The 17,435-nt window shown below is 34.5% G+C and overlaps 2 protein-coding genes across 4 annotated transcripts; one reads left to right on the top strand and one right to left on the bottom strand.

Annotated features, from left to right (window-relative positions):
* The first annotated feature begins 251 nt into the window (after positions 1-251).
* On the top strand, positions 252-7,444 carry LOC121124750 (carboxypeptidase D). Its single transcript, XM_040719938.2, has 5 exons — positions 252-1,264; positions 1,336-1,591; positions 1,662-4,220; positions 4,277-5,009; positions 5,847-7,444. Exons 1-5 carry the CDS (start codon positions 785-787, stop codon positions 6,706-6,708), a joined length of 4,890 nt encoding a protein of 1,629 aa, XP_040575872.1. The 5' UTR covers positions 252-784; the 3' UTR covers positions 6,709-7,444.
* On the bottom strand, positions 7,437-10,297 carry LOC121124766 (serine palmitoyltransferase 2). 3 transcript variants are annotated; one of them, XM_040719956.2, is made up of 2 exons: positions 10,053-10,297; positions 7,437-9,552 (listed from the first exon to the last, which is right to left on the bottom strand). In XM_040719956.2, the coding sequence occupies exon 2, from the start codon at positions 9,443-9,445 to the stop codon at positions 7,850-7,852; it is 1,596 nt and encodes a 531-aa protein (XP_040575890.1). In that variant the 5' UTR covers positions 9,446-9,552; positions 10,053-10,297; the 3' UTR covers positions 7,437-7,849. The 3 variants fall into 3 exon arrangements, with proteins under 3 accessions (XP_040575890.1, XP_040575906.1, XP_040575897.1); XM_040719972.2 differs by having other exon boundaries at positions 9,603-10,278; XM_040719963.2 differs by having other exon boundaries at positions 9,909-10,266.
* Positions 10,298-17,435: the final 7,138 nt, after the last annotated feature.

Raw genomic sequence — 17,435 nt, 5'->3', positions numbered from 1 at the left:
TCAATAAAAAGTTTGAAGTGGATAACAGTTATAGTCACATACATGATTATATTAAAATGTGTAGTCATAGCGAATTTGATATGATATAGAATATGATAGTCATAGAGAGAGTAAAAAGAGACTGTAGTTGTCATGGAGTAATACACACTACAGAGTATGTGAAAATAAGTAATGATGAAGTAATGGTGGTGTAATGAGCGGGTGTAGATTGACTTTAATAGTAAAATGAACAGAGTTTGTACATTGATATTAGTAACATATGTATGAGTATGTGCATGACATGGGAGAGAGCTCAAGCATCTGCATATCATAATAGGAAAAAGGAGTTGAGTTGTAATAATAGTTTAGTAACTAGTCGGAATAGTAGTTGTTAAATAATAGTGGTGGAAGTATCACAACCCAGATTTGACATTTACATTATTGTATTTATTGTAAATTCAGAGAGAGCTAGAGAGAGAGAGAGAATAATAGAAAGTAATTCACTGCGGATGCGAGTTGATTCTGCAGATGGAGGGATGCTGGTAACTACATAAATAATAAACGCACGGTACGTAGTGCGTACTACACGTACACTAACCAAGTAGATAAACTGACGTGATACTCACATCAATAGATAGCTGGAGCAAGAGCGAGTTCTGACTAAACTATTATTAGGAAACCAAAAATTCGAATGAACTCCAAGCAGGGATGTGAGAAATAAGTAGAACCACTCTCTATTCTGAAGAAAAGGAATGAGAGCTGACGTGGGGTTCATTCTGGCTATGGACAAAATAAGACTTTAGGAATGTGGAAATTACTTTTTTGGACGATCCTTGACCTAGGGATCCTCTTTTTGACTCCTTGCATCGTCTCTGCGTACGATGATGGTACGTCACTCCTACCCCATGTCTCCATGGATCATTACCATAACTACACTCAGTTAGAGACAATTTTTAAAAATCTTACAAATTCCTATCCGACTCTTGCTCGAATGTATTCCATTGGGAAAAGTGTTGAGGGGAGAGAGCTATGGGTTTTAAGGGTTACAGTTGGCGCACATGAGGAGGATAGGAAGCTGAGGAAGCCTATGTTTAAATACGTGGCCAATATGCATGGAAACGAGGCTTTGGGTCGAGAGCTCGTTATTTACTTATCAGATTATCTACTTTCCAATTATGGGAAAATTACGAGAGTTACTTCTTTATTAGAGTCTACGGAGATATGGCTTATGCCTAGTTTGAATCCAGATGGGTTTGAGGCATCATCCGAAGGGAATTGCTATTTGGTAAGATCATTTTTTTATCTTTTTAAGTATGTAGATTTAAAAAAAATGTATATATATGTTATTTACATTAGGACGAGGCTGATGGAGGAGCGGGTAGAGCAAATGCAAATGGAAAGGACTTGAATCGAAATTTTCCTGATCAATTTATTGACGAAGCAGACTCTCAATCTCTATTTAAAAATAGAGAGCCTGAAACTCTTGCTGCAATGACTTGGATTGTTTCAAATCCATTCGTTTTATCTGGAAATCTTCATGGTGGCTCTGTAGTGACTAGCTATCCATTCGATAATAGTCCCTATCTATCCATATTCTCGAAATATTCACCTGGTAATTAATTAACTATCTACTTCGTTTTATTCAATAGAAGAACTACAAAGTCTTTAATTCTATTTAACAGCTCCGGACGATACTTTATTCATTCAATTGGCCCATATTTATGCTGATAATCATGTCGTTATGAAGAGAGGAAATGGTTGCCCAGGAGAGTCTTTTCCTGGTGGAATTACGAATGGAGCTCTATGGTATGACGTTCCCGGCGGAATGGAGGATTTCAATTATGTTAGAAGTAATTGTTTTGAAATCACTATGGAACTATCCTGCTGCAAGTACCCTCAATCTAGAACCCTCAAAGCGGAGTGGGAAATGAACAAAGAGTCTTTATTAGCGTATATGGAAGCAACACATGTCGGAGCTCATGGCATCGTTTCTGACCAGGACACGAAAAAAGGGATTCAAGATGCAATCATTGAGGTCAAAAGTATTAATCATAATCTTACATCCACTTCCAGAGGAGAGTATTGGAGACTCCTGCCTTATGGAAAGTTTGAATTGAGAGTTCATGCATATGGATATAAAAGCTCTAGATTTATGCCCATCGAAATTTCAAAGAAGAACCCAACTGTTGGAATTGATTTTTATTTAACTAAAGAGGTTGTAAAGATTCCACTGAGGGAAGATGGATTTATGAGAGCTCCAGAATTTAAATATCATCACTATAAAAATCTCACCGAATTTCTACGATTTTATTCCAATGAATACAAAAGTATAAGCCGAATGTACTCGATTGGAAAGTCGAATCAAGGACGAGAGTTGTGGGTTATGGAAATCTCTGATAATCCAGGAAAACATGAATTTCTTGAGCCTGAATTCAAGTACATCGCAAATATGCATGGAGATGAAACAGTGGGTCGGGAGATGCTTCTCCTTTTGATTCAATATCTTCTTGAAAACTATGAGTCAAATCCCAGAGTTAAAAAACTTGTGGACTCCACTCGTTTGCATTTTATGCCTTCAATGAACCCTGATGGTTTTGAGCTTCGGACTCGAGAAAATGGAAATATGGTGGATTTGAATCGGAATTTTCCGGATCAGTTTGTTGGAGATCCATCAGGATTCGAAATTGAAACATCAGCTGTTATTAAGTGGTCAAAAAGTCACAATTTTATACTTTCTGCAAATCTCCACGGAGGATCCTTGGTTGCAAACTATCCTTTTGACAATAATAAAGAAGGCCACAAGGGCCCATCACTTTCTCCAGATGACAATATATTTGAATATCTATCCCTTATTTATTCCAATGCTCACAAAAAGATGCACCAAGGAGGATATTGCTCTTTGGAAAGATTTCTTCATGGTATTGTAAATGGAGCTAATTGGTATGTACTCTCGGGTGGTATGCAAGACTGGAATTATATTAACACAAATGATTTTGAAATTACTCTTGAATTAAGTTGTGATAAATATCCTCATCCTGAGCAATTGAGTATATATTGGGATGATAATAAGGAGGCTTTATTAAAATATATAGAACAAGTTCATAATTCCGTCAAAGGATATGCTATTGACAAAGAAACTGGTGATATTATCAAAAATATTACAATTGAAGTTGAAGGAATATCCCATCCAATTATATCCGGAGAGAGTGGTGATTTTTTTCGCCTTCTGAAACCCTCACAGGAATACAAAGTCATTATTTCTTCTGAAGGATACGAAACCAAGACTCTAAGAGGTGTAAAAACAGGAGATGTACTCAATGTGACTTTGAGTAAAGATGATTCTGATTATTGGTCAAAAAGATATGATTTTAATTTATCTAAGAACATTGACAAATCTCAAAACTATCAAAGTGATATAGAAATGAGGTCAACTCTTGCTGAACTAGAAAATATGTATCCTCAAATCGCAGAGGCATTCATCAACGAAGCGGATTGGAGTTTACGACTCCCTGCTCTTTTGCTAAGAAATGATACCGTGTCTAGTCCCAAAACTAATATACTTATACTAGGTGGAATTTATGGAAGTCAACCTGTAGGGAGAGAGATAGCTCTTCGATTTGCCCTCCACTTGGCTCATGGATTTGCGAAAGAAAAAGATCCACATATTGTGGAATTGTTTAATCGAATTAATATTTGGATTATACCTGGAGGCGATCCTGAAGGGTTTTTGCATTCAAAGGAAGGTCAGTGTTCATATGGAGAAAGTGATTCCTTTATCAAAGAAACTGGATCCAGATTTGGTTCTTCCTCTTCATCTGCTATATCCTCCTTTGACACCTTTTTCAAGAATCATGATATTAAAGTAGGACTAAGTTTAGAAGGAGAAGGAGAGTTTATTCGGATTCCATGGGATGAGGATGAGGCCAAAACTTCACCTAGAATTAATCTAGCGTCATTTGAACATTTAGGAAGTGCCTTTTTAAAGAGATTTAAAACCTCTAATTGCTCAAAGGTTAAAGGAGGAATCGTTCAAGGTTCACAATTGTCTGTGTACTCTCATACCATCCTTGATTACTCTTACCATAACTTTGGTGTAATCTTTCTTTCTGCCCACATATCATGCTGTAATTATCCGTATGCAAGGGACCTGACATTAATTTGGAAAAATATACTCGGTTCTCTCATGGATTTTGTGGATGCTGCGGGGCAGGGTATATATGGTACAATCACTGATATGAAAGGTATTCTATCTTGTTCTCTGTCAAAATATTTATATAATATATGTAAATTTAATTAGGTACTCCTTTGGAATCTCCCATTGTTACTTTTAGAGGGAGTCGCATCAAAGTCAACAAAGGATCCTTCATGCTGGTACTACCAGAAGGTAACAATTACAAGGTCAATATCAAGCATGAGTCATACGATCCCAAATCTTCAGAGTTTTCAATAATCTCACATCATTTAAATAAGAAAAATATAGTAATGGATTTAGTCGTTTCTACGGATCTTAAATATTACTCAAAGGACAGTGACCAATTAGTCTTTCTTCAAAATTTAACATCAAAATTCCCCGACTTTGCAACTCACTACCCAATAGGTTTAGACTCACATGGTAACCATATGCGTGTGCTGGAGATATCAAATGACCTTAATAAATGTCAAGAAAAGCCAGGTCTAAAATTCTTGGGAGGTCTTCGTTCCGATCCCGTCTCAACAGAGATGCTTCTTTTTCTAGCAGACTTTATACTTACGCACAGGAATTTAGATGACGAAGTCGGAAGAGTCTTTCAAAATTATTGTCTTCATTTTGTTTTTATAAGCTCAAATAATATGTGGGGTTCCAATGAAAACTGCAACGTTAGCTCCCCCTTTTTGGATGAGGAATTTGCATCTTCATCCTCCTCTCCTGAAGCTCGCAATTTGATGGCCTGGATGCGTAAAAAGAAATTTGTTTTCTCACTTCATATTATGGGAAATACTGAAGATATTTATCTTCCTAATTCAGCCGTTAATTTTGACTATGCAGAAAGGTAGGTACCAATATTTGACAAAACTGTATTAGTTCATTGATTTCTTTTTATATAAAAAATCTAACAATGGATGATGTATTATTCCCTCTGTAATAATAATGAAAAAATTTAATATTTTTACACATCAGAGTAAGATAAGGATTTTTAAGAGGTAATTAACACTCAATTTAGGCGAAGAGCTCCTTCTACTTCGCATGACCAATAGTCAATATGTTGTGTGTTTGACAAAAAATAATATGTATATTCAATCAAGGAATCCAAATGAAGATGATGTTTCTAAGTTTTAGTACTTAAAAATATATACATTCTTCTTATTGTTTGTTGTAAATCTTTAATTAAAAAAAAACTCTAGTCCTTTTTAATAGCATCATTTAAGCGCTTTTATTAATAAAGTAATCCATGTTTCTTTTTTGCATGATGCCCATTAATTAATTAGTTACAAAATGTTAAATAATTATGTTATGTTTGTGCATGATCAGTATTATCTAAGCCAAAATATGTATTATACCAGTGATTCCCAACTTTTATATCACTGCGAAGACCCTGGACGTATTGTTTTTTTTGGGCAGTTTATTTTGTGTGAATATTTGGGTTTATCTTTATACTCTCGCGGAGTCCGGGTTGGGAATCACTGTATTGTACGTAGAGTAATATGATATTCACTTATCGTTTTAGCTACATTTATTTAACTATATATTATTTTTTTAAAAGGAGTCAACAGAGTTTTTATTGAATGCATGATGAATGTCGGAGAAATTATTATTATAAATATAATTAATTATTCCTTTATCTCAAACTAAGTTATTTCTTAAATGCTATTTTTGTTTTGTTTCCTAGGCTGACTGCGTCCCTTTCCTCCCGCTACATCAACTCTCTCCAAAGTACCTCTCCAACTTGCACTCAAAATCCATCAATCAAATACTCTCAAAGTTCATACTCCATGTCGAATATGAATTGGAACGAGTTTGAAATTATAGAACTCGGCCTTGGGATATCCTGTTGTCCATATCCAGAAGTAACCGAATTAACTCACATTTGGAGTCGACATCGCCGCTCTCTCTTGAGTTTAATTTCTTCTGGACTTCAAGGGATTCATATTTCAATCCCACAGGAGGGATCTTCTGTTCAAATACAAGAGATTAGCTCAAATGACTTTCTTGTGGATAATGGAAACTTGTGGATCGCTCTGCCAGAGGGGTTATATACTCTTTCTATTGATATTCCTGGACACATAACCACTAATAAAATAGTACGTGTCTATACTGGAGAATTCACTCATATTTTGAGCCCTCTTCCTCCTACATCTGGTCTACCTAAAATGATAGTCCTCCTGATAATATTAGCTACTTTTGCTGCCCTTTTATTTTTGGGACCTTTTTACTGTCATTGTCGGAGGGAAAGACGGAAGCGTCGAAGAAGAAACTACGATGGATTCACACCTCTTCATGGAAGTAGTTGGAAAGGCGATTCCCGATACACTGATGAGGATGAGTTTGAAGATGACGTTGAGGAAGATGATATTGAGAGTCATCAAGCTACAAGTGACTTTAATTTAAAAACGACTTCATATCAGGATGACTTTGACGAAGATGATGAGACTGGGAACTTACTTCACTCTGGAACCAAAGTCAAATATTTGTCTTCCAAAAGCCCTGTTGTAAACTTGATAGGAGGGTCTATCTATCGAAAGACGAAATGATTAAGTCTTTCGAGATTGTTTCTTTATCCATCTTTTTTTTAATTACTCAATAGTTTATTTTGCATTTCTTCGAATTCTTACCTCATATTATGGTTATTAATTATTATTACCTTTCTATTTTTTTTGTTAGAAAAACTTTTAAGATGAACCTTTGTATGTTAGGTTTAGTTTAGTATATAGTATGCACATTTATCCTCTTACTAGTGGCCTTAATCAATTATCCAGTCTGTTAAGAAAGAAATAATTGTAACATGTATTTTATTATTATACTTTAGTTTAAACATCAAAGGCATTTCTTATAAAATATGTGATCAAGAAACAGGCGATTCAGCTTTGTTTCTGCCCCTAATGAATGTGAAGACACCCTTTCCCCTTCCCGACTTCGAACGAAAGAAAAGACGTTTTGTTCGATATGACCCACTTACATGTATACATACTTTCTTATCAATAATTATAGGACGTAATTCATTGTGAAGGCCCATAATAATTAATAGTTGGGCTTCTTATCTTAAATTACTGTGATTTAGTAAAAAATGCGCCTTGAAATTGAGTTATGAAGCTACTACATATTGTTTCTTTTGAGTCCATAGTCCCTTAGGGCCCTTCACTTGCACACACACTCTCTCTCTCTAACTCTCCCTCAAGATATTATTATGCATACATAAAATATTATATCGTCATATTTTTAGAGTACCTGTACAATTAAAGACATAAATAAACCGATGGTCACTTTTGACTGAATTAGTTATTATTAGGTATTATTTACTTGCCCAGGAAGAAGACACACATTCTTTACCGAGAGCAATGATAATAATTAATTTTGTATTATTACATAATCTTTACTCAATTTGATATTACATAACAATTGATAAGTTGCTACTTGAATTTCATTTTCAATCCAAAACATATAAGAGGCAAATACAAACATAAAAATTTGGGAAATTGGTTGAAAAAAAAAAAGTGACAAAAAACAAATTAATAATGTTTCATTGTTTTGCATCATTTTAATTACAATTAAATACCTATAGCTTTATTAATTAATGAAGTATAATACTGAAACACTATTCTCTTCAAATATAGTTGATACACATTTGATGCTCACTTTTTCTTCTAAATATGACACAACTAATTATTCATTTTTTTAGAAGTCATAATAGGGAATAATTCGATTAGGGTCCCTTTTTCTTGAGGAATATTTAAGTCTTAATTGATCACCGACTCTATCTATAACACTGAGGACTTCATCCAACATTTCCTTAGAGTGTCCAGCAGACATACAGAAACGCACCCTTTCTTCTGTTATAGGAGTTGCTGGAAAGCCGACTCCCACTGTGGCAATGTTAAAATGCATCATTTCATTTACAAATCCTTGGATTTTGCTCGGCATGAACAACAAAAGAGGAACTACTGGGCTATCAATGTGACCGTAGACGATAAATCCTAATTTTTTTAGGTTTTCGCGAAAGTATCTAGAGTTATTGAGAAGTCTATGTATCCTTTTAAGTCCATCTATGGAATACATAACTGCGTTCATAGATGCAATAACTTGTCTTGCAATAGGAGGGGAAATAGATGATGCATAACAGCCTGCTTGAGTTTGAGTCCTCAAGTAGGATATTAGCGTTTTAGAGCCTGCAATGTATCCCCCGGCAGCACCAAAACTCTTCGTAAAAGTGCCCATGAGAATATCAATGTCCTTTGGATTGAGATCAAAGTAATCAACAATGCCTCTACCTCTTCTTCCCATTGCACCAACAGAATGAGCTTCATCCAAGTATAAATAAGCACCATACTTTTTCTTAATGGCAACGATCTCAGGGAGTCTTACAATGGATCCTTCCATGGAGTAGACTCCCTCTACCATGATCAAGATTTTCTTCCAAGGCCTTCGGGTTCTTGGATGACCCCGTATGATAGCTTGTCGAATAATTTTATCCAAATTATCTACATTGTTATGCTTAAAGACCATAACAGTAGCTCCGGAAAGTCTCAGACCAAGGATTATAGAAGCGTGATTAAATTCATCACTGAGAACAAGACATTTTTTCCCGACTATGGCTGGGATATTTAAACAATTTGTAGCGAATCCCATTCCAAAAGTTATTGCATCTTCTGAACCAATGAAATCACTTACGGTTCTTTCCAATTCAACATGTACTGCACTCGTTCCATACTCCATTCTAGGGCTACAGGTGGTCAAACCTCTGTCTTTTATTTCTTGAATTGTAGCCTCAGTCGTAGATCCATTGTTCTCTGCAAATCCAAGATAATTATAGCTACCCAAATTGATGCATGTCTTCACTTGTGATTTGACCATTTTAAAGCTCCAAAAATGATCATTGGACGACCTTCCAATGATTTTAACAGTTGCTCCTGGAACAGAAGCAATAGGGTGTGAGAACGAATCTTTGAGTCTTCGAAATACATTTCTTGTATAGAAACTTTCAAAGCTAGCATAAAGAGGGGAATAGCCCTCTCGATTAGTTTCTCGTGTTTTAGACGGAATTCCAAAAATACTTTCTCGAATGATGCCAACTAGAAATATGATACAGTATGACAAGTATGAACAGAGGGCCACATAAAGTGGACACTTGTCATGATGTCCACGAGCATGTATTGACCTTCTCTTAGGAGGAACGTCTCCAGGACAGGGTGGCTCTTTTGAAGAGAGAGATTGTTCCATATCATTGCCTTGAATAAGTGGACGGGAAGGCTCTGGTTCAATGACCTGGGTCATATTTACTTCCTATTTATTATCCTTAATTTACCCACAATCAAATAATAGTTTATGATCTTGTTTATTCTACACTAGGACTTGGTCATCTTTCGGTGTCTTCAAAAGTACTGAAAAAATATGCAAAATAAATATATCAACACTGAAAGCAAGACATTACATAACTTGTGCCAGTCAACGTTGGATCTGAATTAAACTCGTTCTAACTGATGTTACCTCATAGTTAATATGTAATCCCTCAGCAATTATTCTTGAGGTAATCATTTCTACTTCTTAGGTATTATACCAGTCAAATATTGCCCAACTCTTACATATATATTTATTACGTAATACCAGTAAGTCAAAACCTGATTCAACCTGATTCATTACGATTCAATTGTTAAATACCAACGTAGTTATAGGACATTCTTTATGTACATAATTATTAATGTAATAATTTATAATAGTTATTATGAAAAGGCGTCACCTCCTGAAATAACACTTTTCTGTATAATTTATCTGGAATGCTCGAATAGGTCTGTATTATTTTGTGATTCCTTAGTCCGATATGCAGGAGAACTGCACCAGGCTTACTAGAGAATGAGCAATGAGAAACAAGTTGCTATATTACCCGTAAGTAAGTGTGATCCAAAAGACTTTAAACTCCTGCAGAGCTCAAAGATTTTATAACACTCATCTTTGATTTCTTCCTCATCTCCATAATTTATTTCTTTGACGTAAATCAAAGTAAACTGCTCCAAGGCGCTGCTGACTTGCAATGATGGTGAGCTGATACTTGAAAGAGAGTTGAGTATGACTTAACCACCATGAGCGTGTTAACAACTGACATTACAGCTACAGTGTTTGTGTGACTTCGATTTTTTAAGTAGTATTTCTTCTTACGCGCCGGCCTAGAAATTACTCTTCCTATATATTATTAATTATCTGACAATTCTTCCCTTTCCATCCACTATCCGCTCTTCAATCAAAAATGTTATTAAATAGTAATATCATAATTCATATCAATGTAAGCCTACAAAATAGCCTTCTTTATTATTCAAAAGTCCTGAGTGAGTGAGGGGATTATACCACCAGACTCTCCTCATTAAAAATACATCACGAATGCTCCATAAATTATTGATGAGGAGCATGAGCTGAGTTATTGCCACCATTAAGATAGTAATAATCTTTTTGAACCTAACTATTTCTTTCCCAAATGGATCGGATACATGATATATCAAAAGTCATAATGAGTTATCAAACTCATAATGACTTGCTATTTAAACTAATATATTATTAGCTGACTTTTTCACTTGTTAAATTACCAAAATATAAAGTATCATGACCTAATCAACATGATATTTTTACTTTAAATCATATAAGAACATAATATATATATATTCGGGTCGATTTTATATAATTTTTAAAATGTCGAGGACTATCAAGGTCGTCACTACGTAAATAATATAAATCGTGGGAAGAGGGCATGGTTCCTACATCTTAAGGGTGACCATATTTTGATTTCCAAAAAAAGAAGAGATATTGTTGTTTTTGAATCTTGTTTAAAAAAAAAAAAGGTTTAAAGTAAAACTTTATTTTATTATAAGTCGATCTTTAATTGTTTGTCCTACAAAAAAACCAAACATTACATGAATTTATAGAAAATACAGAAAGTAAAAAAAGGGGATTTTGGGGGTACAGAGGACAGTTGGTCAGTCTACTACTACTATGAGGCATATTGTCAATCAAACTTGGATGAATGTATTTGCAAGTAGAGAGGAGGGGGTTAAGGTAAATTGCAAAGTCATCAAGGGCGGCTGTAGGATTTTTTTTTTTTTTTGCCAATTTCGACAGAATTTTGTTTTTCAGCAAAATGTCTTTTTAGAATTATTTTTTTTTAAGTTAAACAAGGTTAATAGAATTATATACCATATACCAGAACGCGTGTACGACTGATGTTTTACTTCCACCACGATTTTAATATTGACGTCATAGTCGATGAGTGGTTGTGTGTTTTGTTAAAATCTGTTTTTCTTGTCCAGCAGTCGGTAAGGTAAATTAAATTGAAAATTCTAGAAATAATGACGTCATAGACTATGACTGGTTCCTGTTTTGTCAAAATCTGCCAGCCTTGCCCAGCAGTTGGTACAATACATCCGATTAAAAATTATGTTATGCCCGATTACATGATGGTCTAACTTTATATTTATATTCACCTTGAGACTTAAGTTTTTTTGAAAAATATTACATTCGAGAAAATAACCTTTTTTAAAAAGGCTCCCGCGCCACTGATCCCAACCATTGATCCCATAGGTTCAGTTTGATTTACCAAATTTATCAAACTAAAGTCAAATCTGGTCTTACCGCTACCTATTTTAAGTGTGTCCCCGCACTAAGCTGCCATATCCAATTTTCAAATTTAGAATAGTTACAAAATAAGAAACCTGGCTTAAGTGTTCACCTAAAATAAGCGGTTAATTTCCTTTGCTGACCGCTTAAAACAGATTTAACTGTATATGCTGATACAGGGTTGGGCAGCAAAACATTGACTCGAGAGATGGATTTAAAAATACAGCAATAATTTTATATATCAATAATAGGCAAAAATACAATGTTAACAAACCATGTAGACAAGGCTTTTGCAAAAAAATTTCACTCAATATGGCTGCCTTCATCATCTATCACAGCCTTTTCACGTCGCCTGAAGACCATGTAGGAGTTGATGACAAACTCCTCTGACATGCAGCCACTATGGGGACTTTAGTGATTCCACATTTGGGTGTGAGGTCCTGTTGGTTTCCCTCTCCAAAGTGTCCACATATAAAAGTCCAGTGGTTTCTATTGAGGAAGGGGCCATATCACTTTGGACCAGAACTTTTGGCACTTGGTGGACTTGTGAGAGGTGGCGCCTTCCTGAGTCCACTTATAGTTAGCCTCCAGGTAGTTGGTCTTCAGCCATGGCAAGATGGTGTACCTAAGCACCTTATAGTAAGCCTCCAGGCCGATTTTCTGTCCAGCCTTGAAAAGGAACGGAGGCATCTTCTTTCTATGAGAGGCCACAACACCGAGGACCTCTTATTTTGTTCCTGAAAGCCAGCAGTGGTTCCGATGGTTGAGGATTGATCAACTGTGTAAATCTTTTTGTTCGAGAAAATTTTCACAGTTAACCAATTTGCCTTGATCCATGTGAAAATTTTCTTGCACCTCTCGAGCTTCCTGGCTTTCAAACCCTCTGTCAGAAGGTGGCGTGGGGTCCTTGTGAAAAAAAACTAATCCCAAGTATTGCTTTATAGCCCTCCAGATGGAGCCACAGTGAAGTCGTTGTCGAGGCAATTCATCGACTTAGTGGGATCGTCCTTTATATTTCCTTCAAACTTGACAAGTATTTTGTATCCCTCTTTAAATCATGCCCTCCACTTCCTGGCAACCTGGAGTGGTTTTCTCCATTTTTTTCATCTTGGTCAACTTAAAACCCGGACTCTCAAAACACTTAATAATATCCGTAGTCTTCATCACATCAACTTCAGCATCTAGGAGATCTGAGATGCTCTGCCTTTTTGCTTGTTGCTCGCTCTTGACGATGAAATGACTAAATGATTAGTGTAGTTTGTTTATGTTAAAAGGACGGCAGAAACAGAATATCAAAAAATAATCACTAAACCTTATCATAGTAATGATAAAATAAACATCAATGAACAATCCACGTTTTCCTGCCCTACACTGTATATTTCCACTTCTTCCCCTCCATCTATGTTTAAATATCATCAGGTATCAGAGTCACTTTTCCTAGGCCTCGCACATTAACAAAAAAAAAAAAAAAAAAAAAAATAGAAGAACGTAATAAATTATTTTGTATAAAAAATTAATAAAAGATTTGATTTTTGTTCTAAAATAGAATTTAAAAGGACCAGCTCATTTATCCTTGCCACACCCCTTGCTCATGCTAAAATATCCTGCACCCCTGATCTGAACCCCACATACATTTACAAAATATTATATATGCACGAATATAATTTATGTTTTCAAATATTCTATTTTTTGATTAATAAATGAAGATAAAATATTAACAAACAATGTCATATCGTATGTTCCAAACTTGATAGGAGTTTAGCTACAGGGAAGGTGTTTTGTTCGTTGTAGAAGGAGGGATAACTGATAGATATCAAGGTTAATAGTAGACATTAACTAAGGGAAAGAGGTGACTATATAGGCGAAGGAGAATTGAGGATTACTTTCAGTCTACACATATACCTAATGTTTCGTATAGCCTCAGCTAAAAATGTATTATTATATAGGGTCTTAGTATAGTAAACTTTTGGAAAACCTGGGTTAAGAAATATTTTAGTTATTATATTATAAAGCACCGACAATCTTAGTAGCGAACCTGGATCCACAATCTACTCCAGCCCTTTCCTCTTTTATTTTTACTGTCTGGTGCCTAAAACCTCTTTTCCAGATCCATAAGAAGTCCTTAGCTATTTGGAACTCAGATGAAACTGTATTATCCTGGCGATGTTAAAAAAATCATTGGAAAACGCTGAAATTGCACAAAAGAACTCAGAAAATGGACTTATTGATAAAGCTAATTTATTTTTCAAAATATACATTGTATTTTCTTTATATATTATTTATAGGATTAAAAGCACAAGAAACAAGACTGATAAGCAATATATTGCAGTCTCGGTTCGACTTTGTCTATTCCGGTTCGAGTGGTTCAATAAATTTTGATCAAGTAATGAAAAAAAGGTTATTGAATCAACTTTTGTTAAAAACTTGTTTTATTGTATATAATGTATTTATATCCCTATTAATACAGGAAATTATTATCACAAAATACATTAGAACAATCAATACGCATAACTAGTAATCCTTAAATAAAAATATACTTAAATAGACACTCAATGGTCTTTCAATTTAACATTATTCTTTGTCTAGATTAAAAGGGTCGATAACTTTATAAAAACTATATTTTAACATTTAGTTGTTTGAAAACCTTTAAGTTTTCAAAGAATAATAAATATTTTATCTGCTATTAAAGGAGGATTAAGCCCATAAAAACAAGATATGAAAAGTAGTTAGACTTCCCACGTCGTTACCTTTATAGTATTACGCAATCTTTCTTCCAAGAAGGATAAAAAAGGGTTTAGAAATTATCTGGAATAAGTCAATCATACCAACTTCTATTTATCTCTTAAGTAATACCATACTATCACTGTCATAATATTTCTTCACAAAATTTAAAATGAATTACACAAATATATTTTGTAATATTAAAATCCTACATAGTTTTTTATTCGATACTGTAGATAACATTGCTTGGGAACATTTTTTTTAAAAGTGCAGCTTTAGATTTGTATTCGAAAGAATAAAATAGCCAATATATATAGGAGGGTCGTTTGAAATGTCCGTACAAAATTAAAAACAACTCAATTGTTTGGGGTAAATCTTTTTTATTTTTCAACATAATCTCCTTTTTGGCTGATACACTTCGTCCAACGCTGCTCTAATTTCTTAATCCCTTCCGAATAATAGGATTTATACCAGGTTGATAGAAATACAAGGTTATACCATACAACTGATGTTTGACTTCCAACACGCTTTTAATATTGACATCATAGTAGATGAGTGGTTGCGTGTTTTGTCAAAATATGTTGTTCTTGCCCAGCAGTCGGTACGATACATTAAATTTTAGCAATAGTGACGTCATAGACTATGACTGGTTTAGTGTTTTGTCAAAATCTGCCTGTCTTGTCCAGTAGTCGGTAAAATACGTCAGATTGGAAATTCTAGCAAGCCCGATTATGTTATGGTCTAACCTTGTATTTCTAGAAACCTTGGATTTATCGATGTCTAAAAAATAGCCATTCTTTTATACAATAACCTCCTCGTTTGAATAAAATATTTTCCCCCCTAGCCATTTCCTCAAATTGGGGAACAAATAATAGTCTGAGAGAGGAAAGTCTGAAGAATTATATATGATTTGTTTTAGATTCAACGTAGCCCCAGATAAAATAATCCATGCCCCCCATATTCTCTTGAACTCGATATGTGTAGGTTCGATACTCACTCGCTCATAAATTAGAAACTATACGAAATGTACGGGGTGTAATCTCTATTTAACACCCTACATGATTTCTTTAATGAATTTTTTCTTAAACTAATCATCCAATTTTAATACGAACCAATGTCCAATAAACGCCGAAGAAAAAAAAATATTAATCAATATAATTGTATTTGGTGTCAATAACGGCCTCCACTCGGCCTTGGAAACGAGAGCAGGTAGATGACAGCCTCCTTTCAGACTCAGAATTTCTTCCCATATTCCTGACATCAAGAGATCTCTTTGTGTTTTGCTCAACTGCACCCAACAAAAAAAAGTCCAAGGTTTGAGATCTGGTTAACTTTGAGGTCAAACACTGGGTCCTACAAAGTAAATAATAAATTATCACGACCAGGTGAATGTTTTCTTTGCAGTGTGGCATGGAGCAGAGTCTTGTTGTCCCCTCCAGACTTTTAAAAAAAAGGACCTCTCCAGGCTTAGGAAGTTTGTAATCTTAACATAGCCTCGTTTGGCGCTGATCCCAATAAGGACATTCTGCCTTTTCTACAATTGTTGAATAAATACTTCGTTGATCGATGCCCTTTTTTAAAGCTGAAACCAAACACTTCGGGCTATCCGACAAAACAACAAACAACGTCCTACCTGCGTATGCGTTCAAATTTTGTTGTTAAACAACATCTGCACGTTGTATATGGAATTGAAAGACAATTCCTAGGTCAGATGGATTCATTGTAATTCTATAATGTTTACCTAGATACCTTATCAGAGTAACTCCACCTATCTAAAAAACCAAGTTTTAGAAGAATTAAAACTATTTTTTGATTAGGAGTAAGAAAAATAGTTAACTATTACGTATGTTTGGATGTCAAAATGGGATCAACAAATAAAATGAATTATACCTTTTCTTTCTACCAAAAAACTATGTCTCCAACGTCTAGCTTTAACATCAAACTCTAATATGTACTAACAATAAGTTATACAATCTCATTTCTATCTACTGTAGTAAACATTAACCATAAAAACGGAACGACTAAGACTGAAGTAATTTCGTTATTATTAAAAGGTTGCAATAATTGAATCTCAATTTTCAGCTCTCGCTATCTCCAATTTTGAGATAGAAAGATTAAGTTGCAAACTAATTGCTGCTAATTTTCTGAATAATTTTTAATTTTTCTCATTTCTGTCTCATATTTTCATTAAACGTCAATTTTCAATTTTTAAAGAAGAAATACCACAAAACGGTGCATTTTGTACATAAAATTTTAGGCTTTAACAATAAATATGTGTATCTTCAATTTTCAGAACATTTCATTTAATAATTTTTGCAATATTTGTAAAAATGAACCAGTTATCGGCATTTATTTTTTCAAGAACATTATTCTCCATAACTTTTTTGTTTTTTGCAAGAACAGAAAAAATATTGGTAGGTTTGTGTTTCTCATTACAATGCCAATAAATGCTATTTACTATTTATTTATTTTCAAAAACCAATAGTAAAAGTATTTGGGGGGAGAGGGCTTGTTTGTTTAGCTCCTAGACACACCCCACCACATTGGAAATCAATCTGCATCAGCCGGTAGAGGTTCATCTTTGAGTTTCTAACATTATTATTAAAAATGATAATTAATTACACAACGTATTAAAAATCCTCAAAAGTTGTTCCTCGATTGATCTTTTCTTTTCCACAGACTCCTTAGTAAGTTTAGTCATTTCCTGCATTGTACGGTCACAGTTATAGATAAGATGAAATGGTGTTTCCTCATCTTCTTCACAAAGTCGTCAGATCGGGATCAGGGTTTTACCTATCTTAAAAAGATGTCTATTAAGTTGTATGTGGTCACTAACCTTAGCAACTATACTTGAGATTTGATGTCTCTTGTATTTTTAAACTTTTGTCCCGATGTATGCCTTACTGATAAACTGCTTCGCTATCCAACTGGCGTATCTCCTTCT

This window comes from Lepeophtheirus salmonis, chromosome 1, assembly GCF_016086655.4.
Source record: "Lepeophtheirus salmonis chromosome 1, UVic_Lsal_1.4, whole genome shotgun sequence".
NCBI classification, from domain to species: Eukaryota; Metazoa; Arthropoda; class Copepoda; order Siphonostomatoida; family Caligidae; genus Lepeophtheirus; species Lepeophtheirus salmonis.
The sequence above is the reverse complement of the archived record's forward strand: the minus strand, read 5'-3'. Positions and strand labels throughout refer to the sequence as shown.

Coding starts and splice junctions, on each gene's coding strand:
- LOC121124750 (XM_040719938.2), top strand. CDS start 785: ATGTGGAAATTACTTTTTTGGACGATCCTTGACCTAGGGATCCTCTTT. Junction 1,265..1,335: donor CCGAAGGGAATTGCTATTTG/GTAAGATCATTT, acceptor TATTTACATTAG/GACGAGGCTGATGGAGGAGC. Junction 4,221..4,276: donor TACAATCACTGATATGAAAG/GTATTCTATCTT, acceptor AAATTTAATTAG/GTACTCCTTTGGAATCTCCC.
- LOC121124766 (XM_040719956.2), bottom strand. CDS start 9,445: ATGACCCAGGTCATTGAACCAGAGCCTTCCCGTCCACTTATTCAAGGC.